Genomic DNA, 22,300 nt, shown 5'->3' with positions numbered 1-22,300 from the left:
CGGTCCTGGGCAGGGCCTGGCACGGCGGTTGTTCATGGGCCGGCCGCTCCGGCCGGTGTACGGTGGATGATGCAAGGTGACTGTAAGGGGGGTCATGAACTGGCATGTCCATTGAGTACATCTACAGGGTGTATAGGCCTGCACCTCCCCCGCTGTGTACGTGCACCGCCATGGAGGCGCCAGTGATACAACATTGTTGCAACTGAAGCTTCCTTCCGTGAGGCTTGCACGTGCGGTTGCCGATGTGTGCCCGTGACGGTCCCTGCACATGCAGCCAATGGGAAGAGGGACGCTGGCCGCATACGGCCAATCGCAAGTAGAGGAAGCTGTGCACCGCAACAACAGGGCCAGTCATTGGGCCATTTCACGATCACGCTTCCAGGGCTGACCAATTGCTGGCGACGTATGCCACTGACACGTGCTGAGGGCCCTATATATGTGTGTTGGCCAAAATGAAACTTTCTACCCTGGGGACCATTGCTGCCTGTGACCATCACCTCGACCTGCTGCTGCTGCTGAGCTGACCACCGACTGCTGCCTGTGACCATCACCTCGACCTGCTGCTGCTGCTGAGCTGACCACCGACTGCTGCCTGTGACCATCACCTCGACCTGCTGCTGCTGCTGAGCTGACCACCGACTGCTGCTCTAGTGCCATACTCCGTGATCTTGCCATGTCGTCAGGCAAAGAGATCCGGTCTCGACCCTTCACCGCCGCGGAGCTTGATGTCCTCGTGGACGGTGTACTCCGCAACTATGGACGCCTCTACGGCGCACCGGGACGGGTGGTAAGTGCAGTGTGGGACATGTTGGTGTGCATGAGGGGGCCAAATGATCAGGCCTATTTCTATCTTAGCTGTGTAGTGTGGGCTAGACATATGTTCCTGATTGTGCATGGCTGCTGACAGTAACGTCTTGCCCCTATGTGTGTGACAGGCCACCTGTCCACTGACTTACACCCTTTTGTCTCCCATCATGGTAGGTCAAGCTGCACCTTCGCAAGGACCTGTGGAGGAGCATAGCAAGGGAAGTACGGGCATTGGGGGTGTGCAACAGACGACATACACACTGCCACAAACGCTGGGACGACATTTCCAGGCTGAGCAAGAATGTAGCGGAAGTAACACTGGGCCTGATTCCAAGGACGCCCCGTCTGGCCCGACGCTCCATGACCCCTCTCATGCAACGTATCATTGCAGTGACGCATCCTGAACTGGCCGAACGTCTGAGTGCCGATCGACAGCAAACTAGCGGTGAGCATACTGTCTGTGTAGGAAACCTGTGAGTGCTATGCATGTATTGGTGCACAGACACACTATTGAGTTCCGTGTTGCGTATGTATGCCTGTGATGCCTTTTTGGTCCCATTGGGCGGTACTCATTTGACATCCAGGTCCGCCATGTTGACACGCCACTTGCTTAGTAGTTGAGTGTAAAAGCACATCCCCTAGTGGTCCATGGCCCCATGGCAGAAAATGTGAGGATGACTGGTAGGGGTGGGCCATGTGCAGGATGAGGGCTCCTAAACCTTTGTCTGCTATGTGATTTGGCTATCCTGTTCCTTCTGTACGTGAGTGTGCCCATGACTCACACATCTTTTCTGTGCATTTCAGCTTTGACAGAGGACACTCAGCCACAGACGGTGGAGAGTAGCCGAGGAAATGAGTCCGGCTCAGACTTCGCACACACGCAGACTGACACGGAGGAGGCCAGCGCCGGAGAGGGGGACAGGACCGTCCCTGAGGACTCGCATGTGGAGACGCCATCGTCCTCCTCGTCGGACACTCTGGGTGAGCCTGCACTGTTGTCACAGACTGGGAGTGGGCACTCACCACCTTCTGTCGTAAGACAGCACACAGGGCCCACACTTCCGCCAACTGCACCATGTACTGTTCGTGGCCGGAGGAGTAGGGGGAGCAGAGTGGCGTTCGGTGCAGGCACCGCTGCCCCTGCCACGGTGAGCCAAAATGCACTGTGTGCTGAGGCCGTTGATCTGCTCAGACAGCTGTGTGTGGGGCAGACCAATATGACAAATGCTTTCCAGGACCATGATAGGAAGTTGGGGCAGGTGGTGGCATTCATGGAAGGGATGCATGGCGATCTTGCAGGTCTACACAGGACAGTGCAGTCATTGGCAAGCAGTGTGTCGTCTGCAATAGTACAGTCGAACGAACAGGGTGCTACTTGTGTTTCACCATCTACACCGCTGGATGTCTCAGGGGGTAGTGATTATTCTGAGCAGGACTCAAATACAGCTTATTGCACTAGAAGCAGCGTCAGACAGCACGTCAGGGCACGCAGGGCACAGACCCCATCCCCTAGATCAGCTAAATCTGTTCACGTAGACGACGTCAGATGCACTGGAGTACACACACAGGATCCACAAGTGTTGTTGGGGGACATGCCTTCCGGAGCTACACAGCCATTCAACACGAAAGGTACTCCCAAGGCAAGGGATAGTCACATGTCCATGGACTGTTCCTTGGACAAGGCCAGTCAGAAGACAAAGGCACCTACTAAGAGCAGGGAGACTCCCAAGAGCAGGCCCACAGCAGAGGTAAGGGACACTCCCAAGGACAGTGAGAAGACTAAGGCACCTACTAAGAGCAGGGAGACTCCCAAGAGCAGGCCCACAGCAGAGGTAAGGGACACTCCCAAGGACAGTGAGAAGACTAAGGCACCTACTAAGAGCAGGGAGACTCCCAAGAGCAGGCCCACAGCAGAGGTAAGGGACACTCCCAAGGACAGTGAGAAGACTAAGGCACCTACTAAGAGCAGGGAGACTCCCAAGAGCAGGCCCACAGCAGAGGTAAGGGACACTCCCAAGGACAGTGAGAAGACTAAGGCACCTACTAAGAGCAGGGAGACTCCCAAGAGCAGGCCCACAGCAGAGGTAAGGGACTCTCCCAAGGACAGTGAGAAGACTAAGGCACCTACTAAGAGCAGGGGGACTCCCAAGAGCAGGCCCACAGCAGAGGTAAGGGACTCTCCCAAGGACAGGGACACACACAGACAGCAGGTGTCTGCTGGAGACAGGTGCACCACAGACGACAAGTCTGCTGGCAGGAACAGGGCGGCGAGCAGGGCACAGGCTACATCCAGAGACAACACTCCACCTAAGGATAAGGCACATCCTACGGACAAGGCCTCTGGCATGGACAATGGCGCTATCAAGGACAGGCATACTTCACCCCTGGCTGCACTGAGGCTGATGTTTTCTACTAAACGTAACACTGATGTCTCCGCGGCGGAGTCCCCCCATACCTCCACTCCCATCCAGGCCAGTCAGAAGCAGAGGAGGGTGTCCCCTGTTGTTGCATCCCCCATTACACATCATTCCGAGTCCAGGCGGCAGGCACAGAGCAAACGACAAGCAGGCTCCAGCACGTCCCCCGAAACCAGATCCCCCGCAGCAGTTGCTCCACCTATGCTGGGTGGTGATTCTTTGGAGTCCCCACCACTTGGCAGTCCTGTCCTGTCCAGGGTGCACTCACACCACCCTAAGAAACGCAGACACACACCATTGACACCTGCCAACCCCGATTTGGCTCTAGGTGAGCTATCCCCAGCTCCCAGGCCCACCCTGCCTCCTGGCCCATACAGCCCTGTGGCTCATCATTTCAGTTGTCCCAGTGGCGCTGGTGCAGTTGACTCTCGTGTATCAGATGGTGGCACAGTGTCAGTTGTGCCCTCTCCTGTTGCAGATCCTGGCAGGGTATGTGGGTCTATGGCTCACGTGTCAGTTAGGAGATCTGTGGCTGTGTTGCACACTCCTGTTTCTGGTGCTGGCAGTCTGTCTGGGTCAGTGGCTCACGTGTCAGTGACTACATCTGTGGCTGTGTCTCACACTCCTGTTGCTGGTGCTGCCAGTGTGTCTGGGTCCGTGGCCCATGTGTGTGTCACTCGGGCTGTGGCTGTGTCTCACACTCCTGTTGCTGGTGCTGCCAGTGTGTCTGGGTCCGTGGCCCATGTGTGTGTCACTCGGGCTGTGGCTGTGTCTCACACTCCTGTTGCTGGTGCTGCCAGTGTGTCTGGGTCCGTGGCCCATGTGTGTGTCACTCGGGCTGTGGCTGTGTCTCACACTCCTGTTGCTGGTGCTGCCGGTGTGTCTGGGTCCGTGGCCCATGTGTGTGTCACTCGGGCTGTGTCTGTGTCTCACACTCCTGTTGCTGGTGCTGCCAGTGTGTCCGAGGCAGGTAGTTCACGCAGTCCCCCTGATTCTGTGATGTGAGGTGCTGTACACTTCACTCAAATGTTAGTTCACATGGTGTGTCCATTGAGAACTGCGTGGCACTCTTGTGGTCCCTGTGACGGTTTGGTAGGGACACGTAGTTGTGCTGCCTCTGATGTACCTGTTCTGTACTGCACATTGCCCTGTTGATGCTCTGATACTGCATTCTGCCCTCTCGTTGACTGCCAATGATGTACCTGCTCTGTACTGCACAATGCCCTGTTGATGCTCTGATACTGCATTCTGCCCTCTCGTTTACTGCCTCTGATGTACCTGTTCTGTACTGCACATTGCCCTGTTGATGCTCTGATACTGCATTCTGCCCTCTCGTTTACTGCCTCTGATGTACCTGTTCTGTACTGCACATTGCCCTGTTGATGCTCTGATACTGCATTCTGCCCTCTCGTTTACTGCCTCTGATGTACCTGTTCTGTACTGCACATTGCCCTGTTGATGCTCTGATACTGCATTCTGCCCCTCTCATGTGCTGCCTCTGGACCTGTTCTGTGCAATGGACTGTTGATGCACTTAGCCCCTCTCATGTGCTGCCTGTGATGGACCTGTTCTGTGCAATGGACTGTTGATGCACTTAGCCCCTCTCATGTGCTGCCTCTGGACCTGTTCTGTGCAATGGACTGTTGATGCACTTAGCCCCTCTCATGTGCTGCCTCTGGACCTGTTCTGTGCAATGGACTGTTGATGCACTTAGCCCCTCTCATGTGCTGCCTGTGATGGACCTGTTCTGTGCAATGGACTGTTGATGCACTTAGCCCCTCTCATGTGCTGCCTGTGATGGACCTGTTCTGTGCAATGGACTGTTGATGCACTTAGCCCCTCTCATGTGCTGCCTCTGGACCTGTTCTGTGCAATGGACTGTTGATGCACTTAGCCCCTCTCATGTGCTGCCTCTGGACCTGTTCTGTGCAATGGACTGTTGATGCACTTAGCCCCTCTCATGTGCTGCCTGTGATGGACCTGTTCTGTGCAATGGACTGTTGATGCACTTAGCCCCTCTCATGTGCTGCCTGTGATGGACCTGTTCTGTGCAATGGACTGTTGATGCACTTAGCCCCTCTCATGTGCTGCCTCTGGACCTGTTCTGTGCAATGGACTGTTGATGCACTTAGCCCCTCTCATGTGCTGCCTGTGATGGACCTGTTCTGTGCAATGGACTGTTGATGCACTTAGCCCCTCTCATGTGCTGCCAATGATGTACCTGCTCTGTACAGCACAATGCCCTGTTGATGCTCTGATACTGCATTCTGCCCTCTCGTTGACTGCCAATGATGTAGCTGCTCTGTACTGCACAATGCCCTGTTGATGCTCTGATACTGCATTCTGCCCTCTCGTTTACTGCCTCTGATGTAGCTGCTCTGTACTGCACAATGCCCTGTTGATGCTCTGATACTGCATTCTGCCCTCTCGTTGACTGCCAATGATGTAGCTGCTCTGTACTGCACATTGCCCTGTTGATGCTCTGATACTGCATTCTGCCCTCTCGTTGACTGCCAATGATGTACCTGCTCTGTACTGCACAATGCCCTGTTGATGCTCTGATACTGCATTCTGCCCTCTCGTTTACTGCCTCTGATGTACCTGCTCTGTACTGCACAATGCCCTGTTGATGCTCTGATACTGCATTCTGCCCTCTCGTTGACTGCCAATGATGTACCTGCTCTGTACTGCACAATGCCCTGTTGATGCTCTGATACTGCATTCTGCCCTCTCGTTTACTGCCTCTGATGTACCTGCTCTGTACTGCACAATGCCCTGTTGATGCTCTGATACTGCATTCTGCCCTCTCGTTGACTGCCAATGATGTAGCTGCTGTGGTGCCCACTTTGCCCATGCTCACGCATACACTGTGATTTTACCCCTATTTTGTACAATAAAGGTAGTCTATCAGGTCTCGTGGTCTGTCGTTGTCATTCCTGCTTGCGTACTACTAATGTGTATTTGTATATGCTTCTCATCAGTGGTTTCGGTAACATGACACTCCCCCTCCCTACGTCACGTCCCTTACTGGTATTCCCCTGCAGACAGCCAATGGTTTGTGCCTTACCTGCGTCGTCGTCCGTGGTGGGCCATGACTAGGACGTGGTGGATCGCGAAGAGCATCGGGAAAGCGTGTAGCGCTGGGTCCATGGTGTTGGTCAGCTTGCGGTGGGTATCTCTGCTATGTCACCTGTCTTCGCAGTGGGGATTCCGCCGTGTTCAGACAGGTTGTTTTTCCGCTGCGGTTTTATGTGTATTTTCCGCCATCTTGATTTGGAGGACGGTCTTCGACGTCAGTCCGTACGGCGTGGCCTCCGGATGTGTTCCGTCCGCCACGCTCTCGTGTGTAGTTCGGCGGCGGAGCGTGCTTTCCCGTCGCGGACGGGAATTTGACACGTTTTCCTATCCTGATATGGCGGACGGAGTATCCGCGGCAGGCGGACACGGAAAAGGCTTTTTCCGCCTACTACAGGGCCGCGGTGGCTCTTCCGTCCGCCATCCTAATGAGCCCCTAAGTGCCACAAAGCTCCATGAGGTGCTCCAGTAACCCTCAATGTGCAGTGAATATGGTGCATGACTATTGCGACCAGTCAGTCACTTGTGAGACCTATAGGAGGGCCTTTGGCCCGACACACCACGTCCAGGAACAAATGCATTGTGAATATGTATGTAAACGGAAAATAATGCTCATAAAGTGTTATTTTAAAGAAATCGCTTATTTTGTTTTGATATACTGTAAGAGGTGCGTTTGTGTGATAGTAATATTTTTCTTAAAAGAAGTAACACAAATATTAGAGTGCAATTACATATTTATTAACTACATTCTTAAAGTAAGCATTTTTCTAACATACTGAATGTTTTAATTTTAGTGGGGAACCCTTTTTCAAAAGTAGTCCAAATAGTCTCTCTTGCACTGCAATTCAAGTACATCATAATGTTGCATGGCTTGTACCTCTCTGGTGAAACTGTCCTTTTGTTGGACAACATTCACATCAGGTTTGTGCCAGACTGAGTGCGTGCACACCCACTGGATATGTTAGCCTCTATCCCCGCTAGCTCACAGTGCACCATCTGCACTCCTAACCTTACAGGGTAACAAATGTGTGTGTAACCTCAGAACATGCCAACAAATAGTGGTAACAGATCTAGAACCATTTTGTTTGTTATGGATACCCAAAGAAATGCACAAGTAATACTCAACAAGGTGTTTCAATATTTCTTGAAGTATTGTGATTCTTGTGTAAAATACGTGTGCTGTGATAATCAGTAGAATGAAACAGAATTGCAGAATTAGCATTATGAGAATAGTGAAAAAGATTAACTATTACACCATTGTGCTACATCAGTGAATACATGCTGGCATATAAGTACTGTATGATAGAGTACTCCAACATAGCGCTCCCTAACCTAGGGGCCTATTAGGATGGTGGACGGACCTGCGACCGTTCGCCACCCCCGAGGTGGAGGGACCATCCGCAGGGGCAGCGGCGGTCCCTCCGGTGCAATTAGGATGTGACCTCCACCCTGGCGGTCACATCCCGTATTTTTAACCTTGTGGCGGGTGCAGCTTGAAGCAGCACCCGCCGCAAGGTTAAAAATGCATGCTTTGCATTTACATGCACAAAGCGGCAGGCACCGCGCGGTGCCTGACGCTTTGTGCATGTAAATACTGGGGGGTACCATAGGTACCCCCCATGTGCACCCCCACCCCCGACACCCTGGGGGCCTGCAAAGGGCCCCCAAACACCAAAGACCATATGCTTTTCTACGGCGGAAAAGCATGTTTTCTGCCCCATCCTAATATGGCTGGCGGTGTCTGATAGACACCGCCACTATATTAGAGCTTTTCCGCCACGGCCAGAAGGCGACCGCGGCGGAAAAGCAGCGGACAGTCTTCCCGTCCGCCGATGACCCCCCAGCCATCCTAATCTGGCGGGGGGGTCTTTGTTGGCATCACACCGGTGAATCCGCATCCTCCGGGCCGGCGGTGGCTTCCGCCGGCCCAGAGGATGCGGATTCACCGCAATCCTAATCGGCCCCTTAGTTTCCCTACGGGCGGAGATCTGCCAAATCCTTGTCAGGTGGTCTAACTCCACATTACCTGTGGGTAAGTGTCATCAGGGTACCCATTGTGGTGGAAAGCTGGACATCCCTATTCGCATGGGTAAACAGGAATCAGCTGAGCTGGAATTCTGTCATGCAGCAACTTCCCGGTGTCAACACATTGCTCCTCTCCCTTCAACAAGGAAGCAATGCTGTGTATATGTTAACAAAACCCATGCTGCAATTCCCAATCCCCAGTCAGGCCCCTATTGTTTATTCTAGTGTGCTAGCTTTGTCACCCACCGGACAAAAATATGCAACATTTGGACAAATGGACTTCATTCCTTGCACAGGATGTTCAAAGTGTCGTGCCTTCAAAGTGGAAATGTAAGCAATGCAGTTTCAAAAAATATTATCCGTCACAGACATGTAAGCAAATGTATGCCAAAGGTCACTGTGTAAGAAAGAAGGCAACTTAGGAAACATGAGCATGTAAAATTATGGTGTTTCTAAATGGGCCTATTCTAACTCTGTGATAAAAGAGGTGGAAAGATACACCAAACAGCCAGTAGCATGTGGTGAGAGGGCATTCCACTTTGAGTGGAGGTAAACCATACTTTATGTATTTGTTAAATCCACATGTTTCACACAGCTGTGCCATTCAACCAGACCTAAAAAGATACCTATCCATTTTCACTCAACAGGAGATTTAAAAATTATAGTTCTATTAGTTTACACATTTTTCACTGGCAGGGCATAACAATGTATTAGCTAACATTTTAAGAAGCAGCCATCAGTTTATTAATTTGTTTAGCAGCAGTTTTCTATAGAACACACTAGAGACAGTAGATGACAGAAAGTGTGACACCCGGCAAGTTAACAGAATTATGGTACAATTTCAAGGATGTCTTTAAGTCAAATATAAAAACCATAGTTTATTACGTATAAGATAACAGAATAAAAACATGTTGACTGTGACACGAGTGAACGGTATGGATACTAAGGATACATAACCAGAAAGAAAATGAGATATATAATATCAAGGATCTTATGGACAATGCAAATTGATGTGGTTAAATAGCTGTCATGATTACAAAGTCTACTCTAAGCTGAATTGAAAATACGTAGCACTAATACAGTCCCTAATGATGAGAGGAAGTGATGAAAAAACAGACATTCACATTTTTTTCTATGGCTCATCAGAGAATAATGTTCTGAAGATGAAAGGGAATTGCCATAGTCCAATATCTTTAGCACTAGAACTTGAATCACTTATTTAAAGCCGTATTCTGGGATATATAGTTTTATCAATATCACAGATGGTACTCAAGTGGGGGAAAAACCCCACACTACAGGCTGTTATGTGTTACTTTTCCACTATACACATTACCTGCCCATAAGTGGGGTTTAGTATGCTCTGAAGGCTGTTTGGGGAAAAACATCATCAATTAGAATTGGTATAACTCAAAAAGGTTGGAATAAAGTTTTCCAAGTCTTATGGTAGTTATTTATTTATTTATTTTTTATATATGTCATATTATGCTACCTGATGGTTCCCAATTGGGACTTCAAAAGACAGACATAGGAGCTATATGCCCTATTCATGTGCATGTGATATATGCAGTATGCAACTGGACTCTTTTCATCAATAATGAAGAAAGGTTCAGATGCGACCAACTCGTTGCACCAACTGTGTCTGCCCACGTCTCTGCCAATGCAAGCCTCCAGCGGCAACCTGCTCTTTGTACTAACAATTACTACTTTGTGATTCTTTCCAATGCCAAGGTCAAGCTGCTGCTCCTCACATGGACTTGGACTGTGGTAAGGAAAACTCTTTAACAGGATAAAGTTGGTTCCTGTATCCAACCCATGTTCCATCGGGGTTGGCCTGAACCTGTGCCTTTGACATAGTCCAATGTGACATGATAACTGGGTCTCACAATTGTCACCTGAAAGTTTACAAATTCATAACTCCAGTTCTACTGATTTCATTTTTGTTGTGTTGGTGTCATTTTATTTGTAAAAGTTTTTTTCTAAATTGCTTAAGGATTTGTCTTGTGTTGTGTTTTCACTTTATTAATATCTGAGTGCTGCATAAATACTTTACACATTGCCTCTAAATTAAGCCTCACTGCTTTGTGCCAAGCTACCAGATGGTTAAGTACAAGTTTATTTTGTGGTTCACCCTGTCAAAGACTCTCACCCCTCTCACTAACCCAATTTCTTGCAGTTACTATTCATATTGTGTGAACTAGGATAGGATTTAGATTTTAATAAATCTTAAAAATTTACTCTTGGTTTCCGAGGACCTCATTTACAAGGCCTTGCGTCAGTTTTGCGCTGCTGTTGCGTCACTTTTTGTGACGCATCGGCGGCGTAAAACATGCCTGCTGTTGCGCACTATTTACAAAGTGACGCATCTAAGGAGATGCGTCACTTTGTAAACCCCTGCGCCACATTATACCTGCGTCAGGTATAATGTATGCAGGGGGGGCATTCCCCCACAAAAAGCCTTGTAGAAGTGACGCAGTGAAATCTATGAGATTTCACTGCGTCACTTCTAGGACGCCGTTGCGTCAAAATCTTGCGCCTGCCTCACAGCAGGCGTAAGACTGATGCAAGCCCTTTCACATGGGGCTTGCCCCATGTGAAAGGATGCATTGCTGGAGTTGCGTCACTTTTGTGACACACTCCAGCAATGCGTCATTTTTGCGCCTACAGATACGTCAGAAATACTGACGTATCTGTAACTCCTTGCGACATGATGCGTCATACTGTAAATATGATGCATCATTGGTGTCGCAAGGAGGGCGCAATGAAAAGTGACGCATCGCTGTTTTCACGGAGCAATGCGTCACTTTTCATAAATGAGGCCCCTAGTGTTTTTAAGTGTGCCCATTCATGATGAAAGAGGATGATAGGGAGAGACTGAGACCTCTTAGTTGAATTATCCTCTATGGACTTTCTGCCGAGGAAGCAGTTGATCTCTCGTATCAATATTTAATGAAAATGTAACCCAAGCATGTGTGCTCTAAATATAATCCTCATGTGATGAGGCTGACATAATCCACCCTCCGCGCTGCGTAAATCTTTTTTATTTCCCAGCCCACTAAATGTCAAATTTGATGCATCTGAACTACCTTTATTGTTTCCGATTAATTCATAATAAATCAGAAATACATGCAATAGGATTTTACCCATTGGTACATTTTAACCTAATTATACTGGAAAACACAAGAATATGCCAAATTAATGACATTTTAAATAGGCATTGACTCAGAGATTTAAAGTGTTTGACTGATTAATCAAACAATCAATTAGGTAGTGTTCCCTATCTTTATTTTGCTGATATAGTTTTACAACCTCAATTACAAACGTTTTTTAGCCTCGGTTATGAAGACAAGTACCAACTCAAACCGATGCAGCTATTAAAAATAATGGGGCATAATATCAAGGGATTTATCTCCGCTTTTTTGGCTTTAAAAGCCAAGAAAGCGGAGATAAAATTATATCCCTATCAGCAACAGGGTGCTAACACGCAAATTCGCATGTTAGCACCCTTTTTCTCTACGCTTCCCCTTGCATCTCTAATGAGATGCAAAGGGGGCGTTCCAGAGAAAAATAATAGGAGAAATGTTAGTGATAAAAAAAGCAGCGCTAACCGAGGTTAGCACTGCTTTTTTTACACCTGGGGGTATATTACCATGCATTAACGAAAAATATCGCTAAGCTTGGTTAGCGGCTATATATACATATCGCCATGCTTCGCCTATTTTTATCGCTTAGGAGCCATGCTATTATCAAGGTTTGTCTCCTAAGCGATAAAAATCGGCCGAAATGCATGAATATCGCTGAAAAGTCAGCGATATTCATGCATTACTGAGCAAATGCTCTTAGCCATGTTATCCACCTGCCATTGGATAACATGGCTAAGAACTGCTCTGGTCAGGCGTTAGCTTTTGGAGATAATCGCGCTTAGCGCGATTATTTCCAAAAGTTGGTAATAAGAGTTAGCGATGTTAGCGACTGTTTCCAGTCGCTAACATCTTGGCACGCCCACTTGGCATGTCATTAGCGATATATATCGCTGACATGCAAAGTGGGCCCCCAGAAGCTCGCTATCTCCTACTAGCTGTCGCTAACTGGTGTTAGCGACAGCTAGGTAATAGGGCGATTAAATTATCGCCGCTTTAGCGGGAAAAATTCCCGCTAAAGCAGCGATAAGACCCTTGGTAATATGCCCCCTGGTATTTTCCTGACTTAGCCATGATATCCTATGGAAGGTGGATTTCATGGCTAAGTTTGTGAGCCCCTATCATCAAGCTAACGCCAAACTTCGAGAGATTATCGTTGGTTTTCCAGCGATATTCTCTCATTTGGCAGTTAGCGCGAGGATTTTTATCACTTCTGAGATAAACCTTGCTAATAGCAAGTTATCTCTGCGATAATTTCCGGCGATGCTTAGCGTTAAAAAATTCGTTGCTAAGCATCGTTAGCGATAACAATCGTTGGTAATATGCCCCAATAACCTCAAATTAGTTTAGCATTTGAGACAATAATGCACACCTCAGGCATTCTATCTAAGATGTTGCCCTGCTGCTGCCATCCCCTAACCATCAACAGCTTTGCACTTTCAGCAATCGTATGTGTGTGATGTCTGGCATACGATTTGCATTACATACTATGCTTAGACATAGTTCAAACCTTATCTTGCATGTGTGCTGTTCATTAGAGCACAAAGGCAAAGTTATACATTTTTTGAGAAAAGAAAACATTTCTCAAATATTGCACCTGCCTCCAAGAGATGTAAACTTTTGGCATACCGGCCTGTCTACTATATTTAACAGATATGACTTTGAATCAGAAACCATGGGTGGTTGCATGGAAACGCAAAGTAGTGCAAAGTGCTACTTTATGTTAATTTAGTTCTTCTTTCTAGTACAAATCAAGATTTGATTTGGAAAGTTCATCCCAATTCAAGACTTTGCACTGATTTGTTTAACTTTTTGTGATACTGCACCAGTGTGAAGTCCTAATGAATCTGGCCTAAAGATGCTAGGATCCCTATTACCACAGTACACAAATTCCACATACTTAAGCCCTGATTACAAGTTGGACAGTATATGATTGAGTATTTACTACGCATGGTAAATATCATTACACTAGGGTAAGGTAGTTACCACGTGTGGTAAAACCTCATATTCTGAGTTTTCAAATATGAAATGAGGCATCACATGCAAAATCAGTTTTCAACACACCAAATTCTACATGGTTTGCCTTTTTTCCAGTCCATTTTTCCTCAATATATATCAGCAGGTATTAGACCTGACATCATTGGCGTGTATTTCCCCTAACTTTTTCCCTTCAGACATCCTGTTATAACTGACTTTGTTTTTGCTGGCCTTAGGCCTCTCCGCACTTTACAACCTAAAACATAAAACATGGTTACGTTGGCTTATATTTAATTTACTCTAAATCCCTACTAAAACGGCAATACATGTGCCCAGGGCCTGTAAATTAAATGCTACCAGTGAGCCTGCAGCACTGGCTCTGCCAACCAGTTAAGTAGCACTTTAAACATGTCTCAGTCTAACCCTTGCACAGACTGTGTGTGCAGTTCTAAACTACTCATTCGAACATGGCAAAGTCATCATTTTACCAGGCCCAAACCTTTCTTCAAAAACATATAGGTCACCCCTAGAGTAGGCCCTGAACAGCCAAGAGGGCAGGGTGCAATGTATTTAAAAAAGTAGGACATGTACTTTTATGTTTTACCTGCCCTTGTGGTGAAAAACTCTTAAATTCATTTTTCACTACTGCACGGCCTACCTCGCCCATAGAATAACATTGGAATGACCTCATTACCTTTTATAAGGGTAATCTTCAAATAGTAACAAGTAACGCCTTCATGTTTGGTGTCTCCGGAATCACAATTTAAAATCCTAACTTATGGTTGTATTTTAGATTACAATTCTGGCACTTTTAGAAAGTTAAACACTCGAAGAATGTACCATGTCTGAAACAATTTCAAGCACAAAAACTGATTACATGATTAACAATTTTAATTAGCATGATCACATAGTTTTTTCACAATTAATCTTTGTCATTTTTTTAGGATACTTTACATACCATATACACAAATGGCATACACTTCAATTAGTGTCTGATATACTTATTAATCTCACTTTACATTTTATCTTGTACCAAATTAAATTTATATATCTACCAAACCAAAAATTCAGAACAACTCAATAGTAATTGTGATACTTTTAAATTCACCAGTTCACAAAACATAAATAGTAGCATATATTGTCAATTCCCCATGGCCTTAAAATATCAAGCAATAACAGAAGTTGTAGCAAATCATTTATTGAACTAGAGAGACCCCAATGTTTGAGGGATATCTCCACAAGAAGGCTAGTTCAACGAACTCCCTAATGCATAATGTCGACACATTTTGAACGTAGTGGGTTTGGGGTACCCTTTGGACGGAGAACTGGAAAGGGCTGTGAATAAATTAAACATTGAAACAAAACTATTAATATCACATTAATCTTGTGTGATATTTGAATTCAATTTGTCCACTCTTATTTGTTTTTACCTTATTTTTATTGTGTCCAGCTTTTTTGTTGTTGGCCTGTTTATTAGGCTTTTATAGAAAAAAAACAGAAAATAGTACCACCTGATTAGATTCTGATCTAAATAGGGGTTTTGGTTTAAATTGCAGTGGCTGTCCATTATCTGGGAAATTGAGAAATGACTTACTTATTCTATTGTGCATTGGTATCAATATTTTCATTGCAGCATTAATTATAAGGAGGAGAAAGGGGACAAGAAATGGTATTTTAATCATAGGTTTGCATGTTCTGCATGGTTTTAAGATCTCAGGGGCATATTAGCAAGGGGTTTTATCTCCGCTTTTTTGGCTTTAAAAGCCAAGAAAGCGGAGATAAAATTATCTCCCTATTACCAAGCTGTCGCTAACACCAGTTAGCGACAGCTAATAGGAGATAGCGACCATCATGGGCCCCACTTTGCATGTCAGTGATATTTATCACTAATGACATGCAAAGTGGGCGTGCCAAGATGTTAGCGACTGGAAACAGTCGCTAACATCGCTATCTCCTATTACCAACTTTTGGAGATATTCGCGCTAAGCGCGAATATCTCCAAAAGCTAACACCTGCCCTGAGCAGTTCTTAGCCATGTTATCCAATGGGAGGTGGATAACATGGCTAAGAGCATTTGCTCGATAATGCATGAATATCGCTGACTTTTCAGCGATATTCATGCATTGCGGCCGTTTTTTATCGCATTTGCGATAAACCTTGCTAATAGCAAGGTTTATCTGCGATACAAATCGCCCATTTGCGGCGATAATTTTTGTCTCTAAACAAGTTAGAGACAAAAATTATCGCTAGTTGTTGGTAATATGCCCCTCAGTTATTGGCTGTTTTTTTGCAGTAGAGAGACTTACTTTATTCAATCAAGCAATTGTTCCATGAGCGTTTGTATCCCAGCTGAGTTAACAGTGGGTGAACAACAGTTGCATGTCAGCTTCAAAACGCAACTGTTTTTTTCAAGTTCCATTAAGCTGTTTTGCCCTTATATTGCAATAATCACTTTCCGTGGTTGGGGATTAAACCTGGAGGTTTTCACTTACAGCTTGCTCCCTGGCAGCATGATAGCTTGGTTTTTGTAGTTCATTATGATTTTAAGACGTTTCAAAATGGAAGTCTCAGTTAAATTCAAACTTACATTTTCCTCAAAAAATCATACAAAAAAATCATAAAAGATTAATAAAATATGTATTGTGAATTACATTTGTCCCATTGTCTGGACTCACTAATTTTGATATCCTGACATCTCATTTAATCCGCTGAATGCTGTGTTGAATCATAAAATCAAATACACCTCCCTTTAGTTTAAACTTCTATCCAAATCACCACCTCTAGAGTCCGGCTGAATAACCAACAGAACGGTCCATTTGAAATCATGTTCATTGTGGTTTCTTTCATTGAAATTGTTCACCAACGGAGCTGAAACTACTTTCCGGAGAATTCTTAACTTATGTTAAAAATCTGCTGGCGAATTTCCTGGCTAGATTTTCCAATGTAAAGTTTCTGACATGCACAAACTATACCATAAACTGCATTTTTGGTGTTACAGTTTGACAACCATGTGTGTTTCCATTTGATGTCATCCAGTACAAACTCTGAACCTTTGATTGCTTGGTTGCATGCCATGCATGACCTACATTTGTGGTGCCTTCGGAGGGGAGGTAGTTTCCAGTGTTGTCTCAAATTACTTTTAATTGATGTTGGGAGAGTACATGCACGCATAAAATATTTACCAATACCTGCGTTCTTTTTTAGTGCAAATAGTGGCTGCTCAAATGTACTAACCAGTTTTGATAACAGATACCATTTTTGTATGATTCTATTGAAGAGATTAGTTTGAGGACATAATGTAGCGACACATATAAGCATTCTTAGCAGTTTCTTTCTCTCTTCTCTAGCAGATGTTCTCGAGGAGTGTGCCAAGCTCACTTCAATTCATTTTTGACAAGCTTGTGACAATACCCTTTTTCCTTTCATTTCAATGACACAATTATGGCAGGATTGAAATAATCCTCTTTCTGTGTGCAATTGCTGTGAATCCTTAAAAAATTTCCATATGGCAAATTATCTTTATGGCGTCATGGATGGAAGCTTTTAGAAAGTTGACATGTTCTTGCCTTAGAAATTTGGTGCCTGCAGTCTGTGTCTGGGTCACATGATTGGGTGTGGGTGACCGTTGAGCTTTATGTATTCAACCTAGACAGCCACACACAATGGGGAGCTTGGGTGTGTATGGATGGGCAATCACTGGCAGAATGGAAGGGAGGAGCTGTGCCCAACCCCACTTACACTTGAATACTCTTTGTCCTGTGTCCACAGAAAGCGCTGCATACCCCCTATAGATAGTCTGCAGCATGGACCAGGGAGGCAGGGGACCTGTTCACTTCAAAGCAAACCTCTAGAAGCTTTTCCCCATTTCAAAGGCATAACAGTGTATAAATACTGTACTTCACAGACTGCCACTTCAGTACACTTTTAGAACTGTGGATGCCCTACCAGGATCAAGGACTGAAGTGCTGCTACCAGGATTGCCGGTCTGCTGGACTGCTGCTCTGCTGTGCTGACCTGTTTGCTACACCCCTATTGCCTGGGTTAGAAGGAGTGGACCTTCATCTCTTAAACCCAGTCACTCCAAGGGCTAGTTGGCTGGCCTCCTGATTTGAATACTCAGGGACATAACAGTCTTCCAACAACCTTTATGAGCACCTGGACTCTGCCATCTGTGAGTTTACCCTGCCAAGTAGTGGCACCCCACTCCTAGACACTTGGAAGTGGGCTTAAAATGTCTTCCAGTCTCTGTGGATCCAGCAGAACTGATACATCTCCTCTGATAAGCTCAACCTTGAGCAGTAGCTACGTAGTTGCGCTGCTAAGTGGATTGGACCCATCACAAAGTCCTGCATCGCCCCGCATCCCACAAAGCCTTTGGAGGCACTATTGCATGATGCATCTACAGTGCAGCCCCCAGCATTCCTCTTCAAGGGCAGTCTCGACAATGATGCTGGATTCTGATCTTGTTTTATTAATAAAAGATAGTTCTATTTTTCAACATGGTGTGGGATCCTTTTTGTGTGGCATTTTCGCTATCTTACTGTTTGACATGTTGAACAAACCCTTTACACATTTCCTCTAAACTATGCCTGACTGCTCTGGGCCAAGCTACCAGAGGGTTGAGCACAAGTTAAATTCCGGTCGGCTTGTGCCTTATTATGACAAAGATCATGGTTATTGCGCAACTCTGCCAACCTCTAACCCCATTTCTCACAGCAGGTGTGACTTTCTGGAATCTATCAGTGAAGCAGTGGGGGTTTAAAAATAATTACATAACTCATAATTCTGATCCCTATGCAAACAAGAGGCATCCAAATGTCAGCCGTAACTTGTAATCAGGGACTCAAAGGAGCAAATGCACATTCAGTAACTTTCAGCCTCAAGATGTTTGATATTTACTGAGTGTGCACATTGTGCCCGGTTTAGCTGTGTTCACATCAAAATGGGGATCACCATCACAGTAGTTCCCATGCCAATATGAGCAAGCAGGAAATGAGACATATCACATAAAGTGAGTGCTAGAAGTGCTAATTGATGGCAGGTCTATGCCACAGTTCTGGGCAGACTGATGTCTTAAATAATTGAAGAGCTACTTATGTATTTTTTTATCACCATAGGCAATGGTAAACGGTTGTTGCTGAAATCTAGAATCAACATCATATCCTATGCTGATGAGACCCAGCTCATACTATCCTTCTCCGACAAGATGCCAAACATCTGGACCAAATTTCTTCATCTGCATGACAGAAATCACCAGATGGTTACTAAATAACTCGAGCGCAACACGGACAAAGATGTAAGTAGTAATCTTTGACAAAAGCATCTCATTCTGGTACAATACCTGATGGTGCACCCCTGGTGGCAAACCACACAAGGAACCTCAGATTAGTAATCGACAGCCAGCTCAGCATGACCTGCCAAGTGAACACAATGTCCATCTCCTGCTTACACACAATCAAGATGCTCAAGAAAATTTCTATTGGCTCTCCACCAACACTCACACCTTTTGCCCTGGAAGGAGCAGCCTTGACAGCCATCAGGGAGATCTCAGCCTTGCCGCAGGAACAGCGTCTCTCCCTTCATTGCTGTAATTCATACGATCCTCTTCACATCTTTGGGAGATTTCAAAAGTTGCAGTTCCAGCCATTGCCAGACTTCTGAACCGTTACCAAAAAAGTGTGGGGTATTTTAATCCGCTATCTGAAGTCTCGCAGGATAAAAAAGAGCAGATGTAATAAACAGTTTCGGCAGGTGTCTTTTAATTTCCATAAAGGATTCTCTCAGTCTTTAGACTTTTGTGGTATAGTTCAGGTATATGTTTATAGTTTCTCCCTCGACTTTCCTGGGACCATGTGTGCTTGATACCGGCCAAATACAGTCTCGATCCCTAAAGTTAAGCACTCTCACTACCATAACTCTTGATGGGAAGCCAGGTGGCAGTGACTTGCCAGGAATACAATGCACTCTTTTCACCATAATAAGCTTGAAGATCTTCCCTTCCATCACTGTGTCTGACAGTCATTGCTCCATGTGCAGTTCAGCGCACTGTCCCTCCATCCATTCAGGTAAGCTTACTATGTGTACATTATTGTGTCTGGATCTACCCTCTGTATCAATCAGCTTACCTGCAAGAAACGCTTCTGGACCCTTAACTGCATTTACACCACCGTTGGTTTCATTACTGCCATACTAGACTCCTGGTCAGAAACTCTATCTGCTTGTTTCCTATGGTCGATGCCAAGTATAACAAGATCCAGGGTAACCACATCAATCTGGGCCTCAAGTTCAGCTTTGGTATTGTGAATGGCAGCTAAGACCAAAGACTAATTTCATCAGGCAAGTCTACCACCTCATGCCTGGGTTCCTCTGCATCTTTGCCTTGGGTACACTTCATCCTTTGCAAGCGTATTATCTCAGGGCACTTCCCTCCATTATCAGTAAAGAGGCCTTGACTGAGTCAGAAATAACAGGAGACAGGGGCATCCCAAGTCAGCTCTTTCTCAATGCTACTCTCACTATAGACCAGGCCTGTTACAAATCAGTATCTCAGGACAACTTGTATCTCAGTTCATGCAGAAAAGGTTTTCCTCTGTCTTAGACCTATAACACTTGGTTGCTGTACTGGGCTGCAATTTTATCCCTACTGGTGCTTGCTGGAACTAATCACACTGTTGGCCCAAAGCGAAGCTCCATCTAAAAATGCTCTCACTGAATTACAGGGGGCAGTGGTGGAGATGAGGCCCACAGGAGCAATCGAGACAAAGGGGTCCTCACTACCGCCAGCCCCCAATCGTCACCAACCTCACACCTGGCTACTCACCTCATCTAGAGGATGGCCCTCAAGTGGTCCATTGATACTGCTAGAGCTACCATGCATCTATGCAGGGTCAAGCCAAAGCTGCTGGGGAATAACTGGCCCGGCCTGAGTGCTAGCAGGCTGCCACAGTCCATCTCCTCACTGGTAGCTCAGTGTTGCCAGGGTCATACAACAACACCTCCCGCTACCAGGCACCATCCGTCTTACCACACCGGGCCCTGCCGCCTCTCTACCACAGCTCCACCCAACCTCCTGAAGCCTCTGGGCATGGGCAGCCATGTCTTGGGTCAACAGTGGCAGAACCGATCCAGCAATTTTCAAGGCTGTTCTGGACACACACCACTACGTGGTCAGGTTGAAAAAAGCTGCCACGGTTGTAATCTTGGGAGCGGCTGCTCACCGTCTTCGTATGCTGAAGTCCACCGAAACAGCCCCAGCTGGGGTCCCGTGCTCCACTGCTGCAGCTCCAGAGAGTTCTCTGATCTGGGGGCTACCAAGATTGGTGATTGGGCCATTTCTGGAGGTAGGATAAATGCTGGTCATGGGGCTTAGGGCATAGTAGGTCAAGGCTAAGTGTCATTCTCCATCATGCCTCAGGCCGTTGCCCCTGGCATTGTCCAAACTTTTTTGACCCACAGTGACAGGTGGGTTGGCCATACCTAACTTTGAACACTATTTCCTTGCCTCTGAACTTCAGTGTCTTTGCAGCTGGGCCTCAGGTACCTGGCTAGAAGATACTGTCACAGACCAGCAACTATGGCTTCTATCCAAAGTACTCCAACCCTTCTCCCTGGTGTGTTGCTCCGCTTTTCTGTTGCCTCAGCTTTTATGAACTGCCCACCTATGTTTCTGCAGTGCATTGTGGCTCTCTGTGCTGGCAGTCCTTCTTTTATGGATGCACTGCATGTGGAGGCCAGAAGCAATGACCAGCTTGTCCACTGGCATGCCCTTGCCGAGAAATAGTAGGGGACCTCTATGGAGAACACCGTCTATTATCCTTTGAGGAACTCACTGACCAATATGAAATCCATAGGGACCAGTTTTTGACCTAAAACACACCGATTCACACCCTGCATCAAACCTGGCACATCACAGCTAATTAGCCTCATCCAGAAAAGTCCTACAGTCAATACAAACCATGGCCACTGGCCACCACCTGACCAAATTGCTGGCTAAAGCACTTACCAGGCATAAGTTGTTCCTGCTGGAGACCCACTGCAAAGAAGTGGAAATGGAACTCAGTAGGGAACTCCATAATGCTGAATGGGATTGCTCCCTGGCTGTCCCAACCACCCTAACTAGAAATGCCAAGTTCAGACTTATCAGGTTTTACATTCTGCACCTGGCATAGTAACCCCAAGAAAAGTTAAAAAAAATACTTAATGGCGATGATTACCTCTTGTCCAAGGTGCAGATATGAAGCTGAGGATCTGTGCCATACCCTTTGGGACTGTACAGGACTGACTCATTTCTGGACAACCATAATGACACAGCTGACCCAACTGTTTGGCCTCCCCAACTTTCATATCAGGGTGTTATGTGCAATGGGACTAAATAAACGCTCTAAATGCCACAAAGCTTTTTCTCGTTTCCCTGTTTCCTAGACATAGCTCTGTTGCTAGCCTTATGTTGCAATACCTGTTATGGTGGCCAGATGGCATCACTCGGCTGTCTCATTGGCTGAATCTGAAAACACAGCCCTATGGCACAGAGAAGCTTGAGGAGTCTGCAGATGTCCACTATTATTGGAGTGGGATGTGTGTACTGCCCAATTTGAGCTCCTTTACAAGCGAGACACTTTACCTCCATAGGATGTTCTTACTTGTACCCCTACCGCAGCCCTGCTCCTTCTACCCCATACCGAGATTCCTCAGAAATTATTTTCTTGCCTACTCTTGCAGGCCCCTATCTGAGCAATCTCTTGCACGCAGGCGATCACAGATCCACTGTGTCACACATGTTTACAATCACTATACACTCATCCCACCCCTACTTCTAACCAGATCTCATTAACACATCTGTGCCTCTCTTGCACCATCTCTGCA

The 22,300-nt window shown here is 46.2% G+C and overlaps 1 protein-coding gene across 1 annotated transcript; it reads left to right on the top strand.

The window, feature by feature from the left end:
• The first annotated feature begins 213 nt into the window (after positions 1-213).
• LOC144762329 (uncharacterized) lies at positions 214-21,865 on the top strand. Its single transcript, XM_078647491.1, has 3 exons — positions 214-1,252; positions 1,612-2,555; positions 21,860-21,865. The coding sequence occupies exons 1-3, from the start codon at positions 1,168-1,170 to the stop codon at positions 21,863-21,865; spliced, it is 1,035 nt and encodes a 344-aa protein (XP_078503617.1). The 5' UTR covers positions 214-1,167.
• Positions 21,866-22,300: the final 435 nt, after the last annotated feature.

This window comes from Lissotriton helveticus, chromosome 6 (assembly GCF_964261635.1).
Source record: "Lissotriton helveticus chromosome 6, aLisHel1.1, whole genome shotgun sequence".
NCBI classification, from domain to species: Eukaryota; Metazoa; Chordata; class Amphibia; order Caudata; family Salamandridae; genus Lissotriton; species Lissotriton helveticus.
Note: the sequence above shows the minus strand (reverse complement) of the source record. Positions and strands in the feature narration are given on the sequence as shown.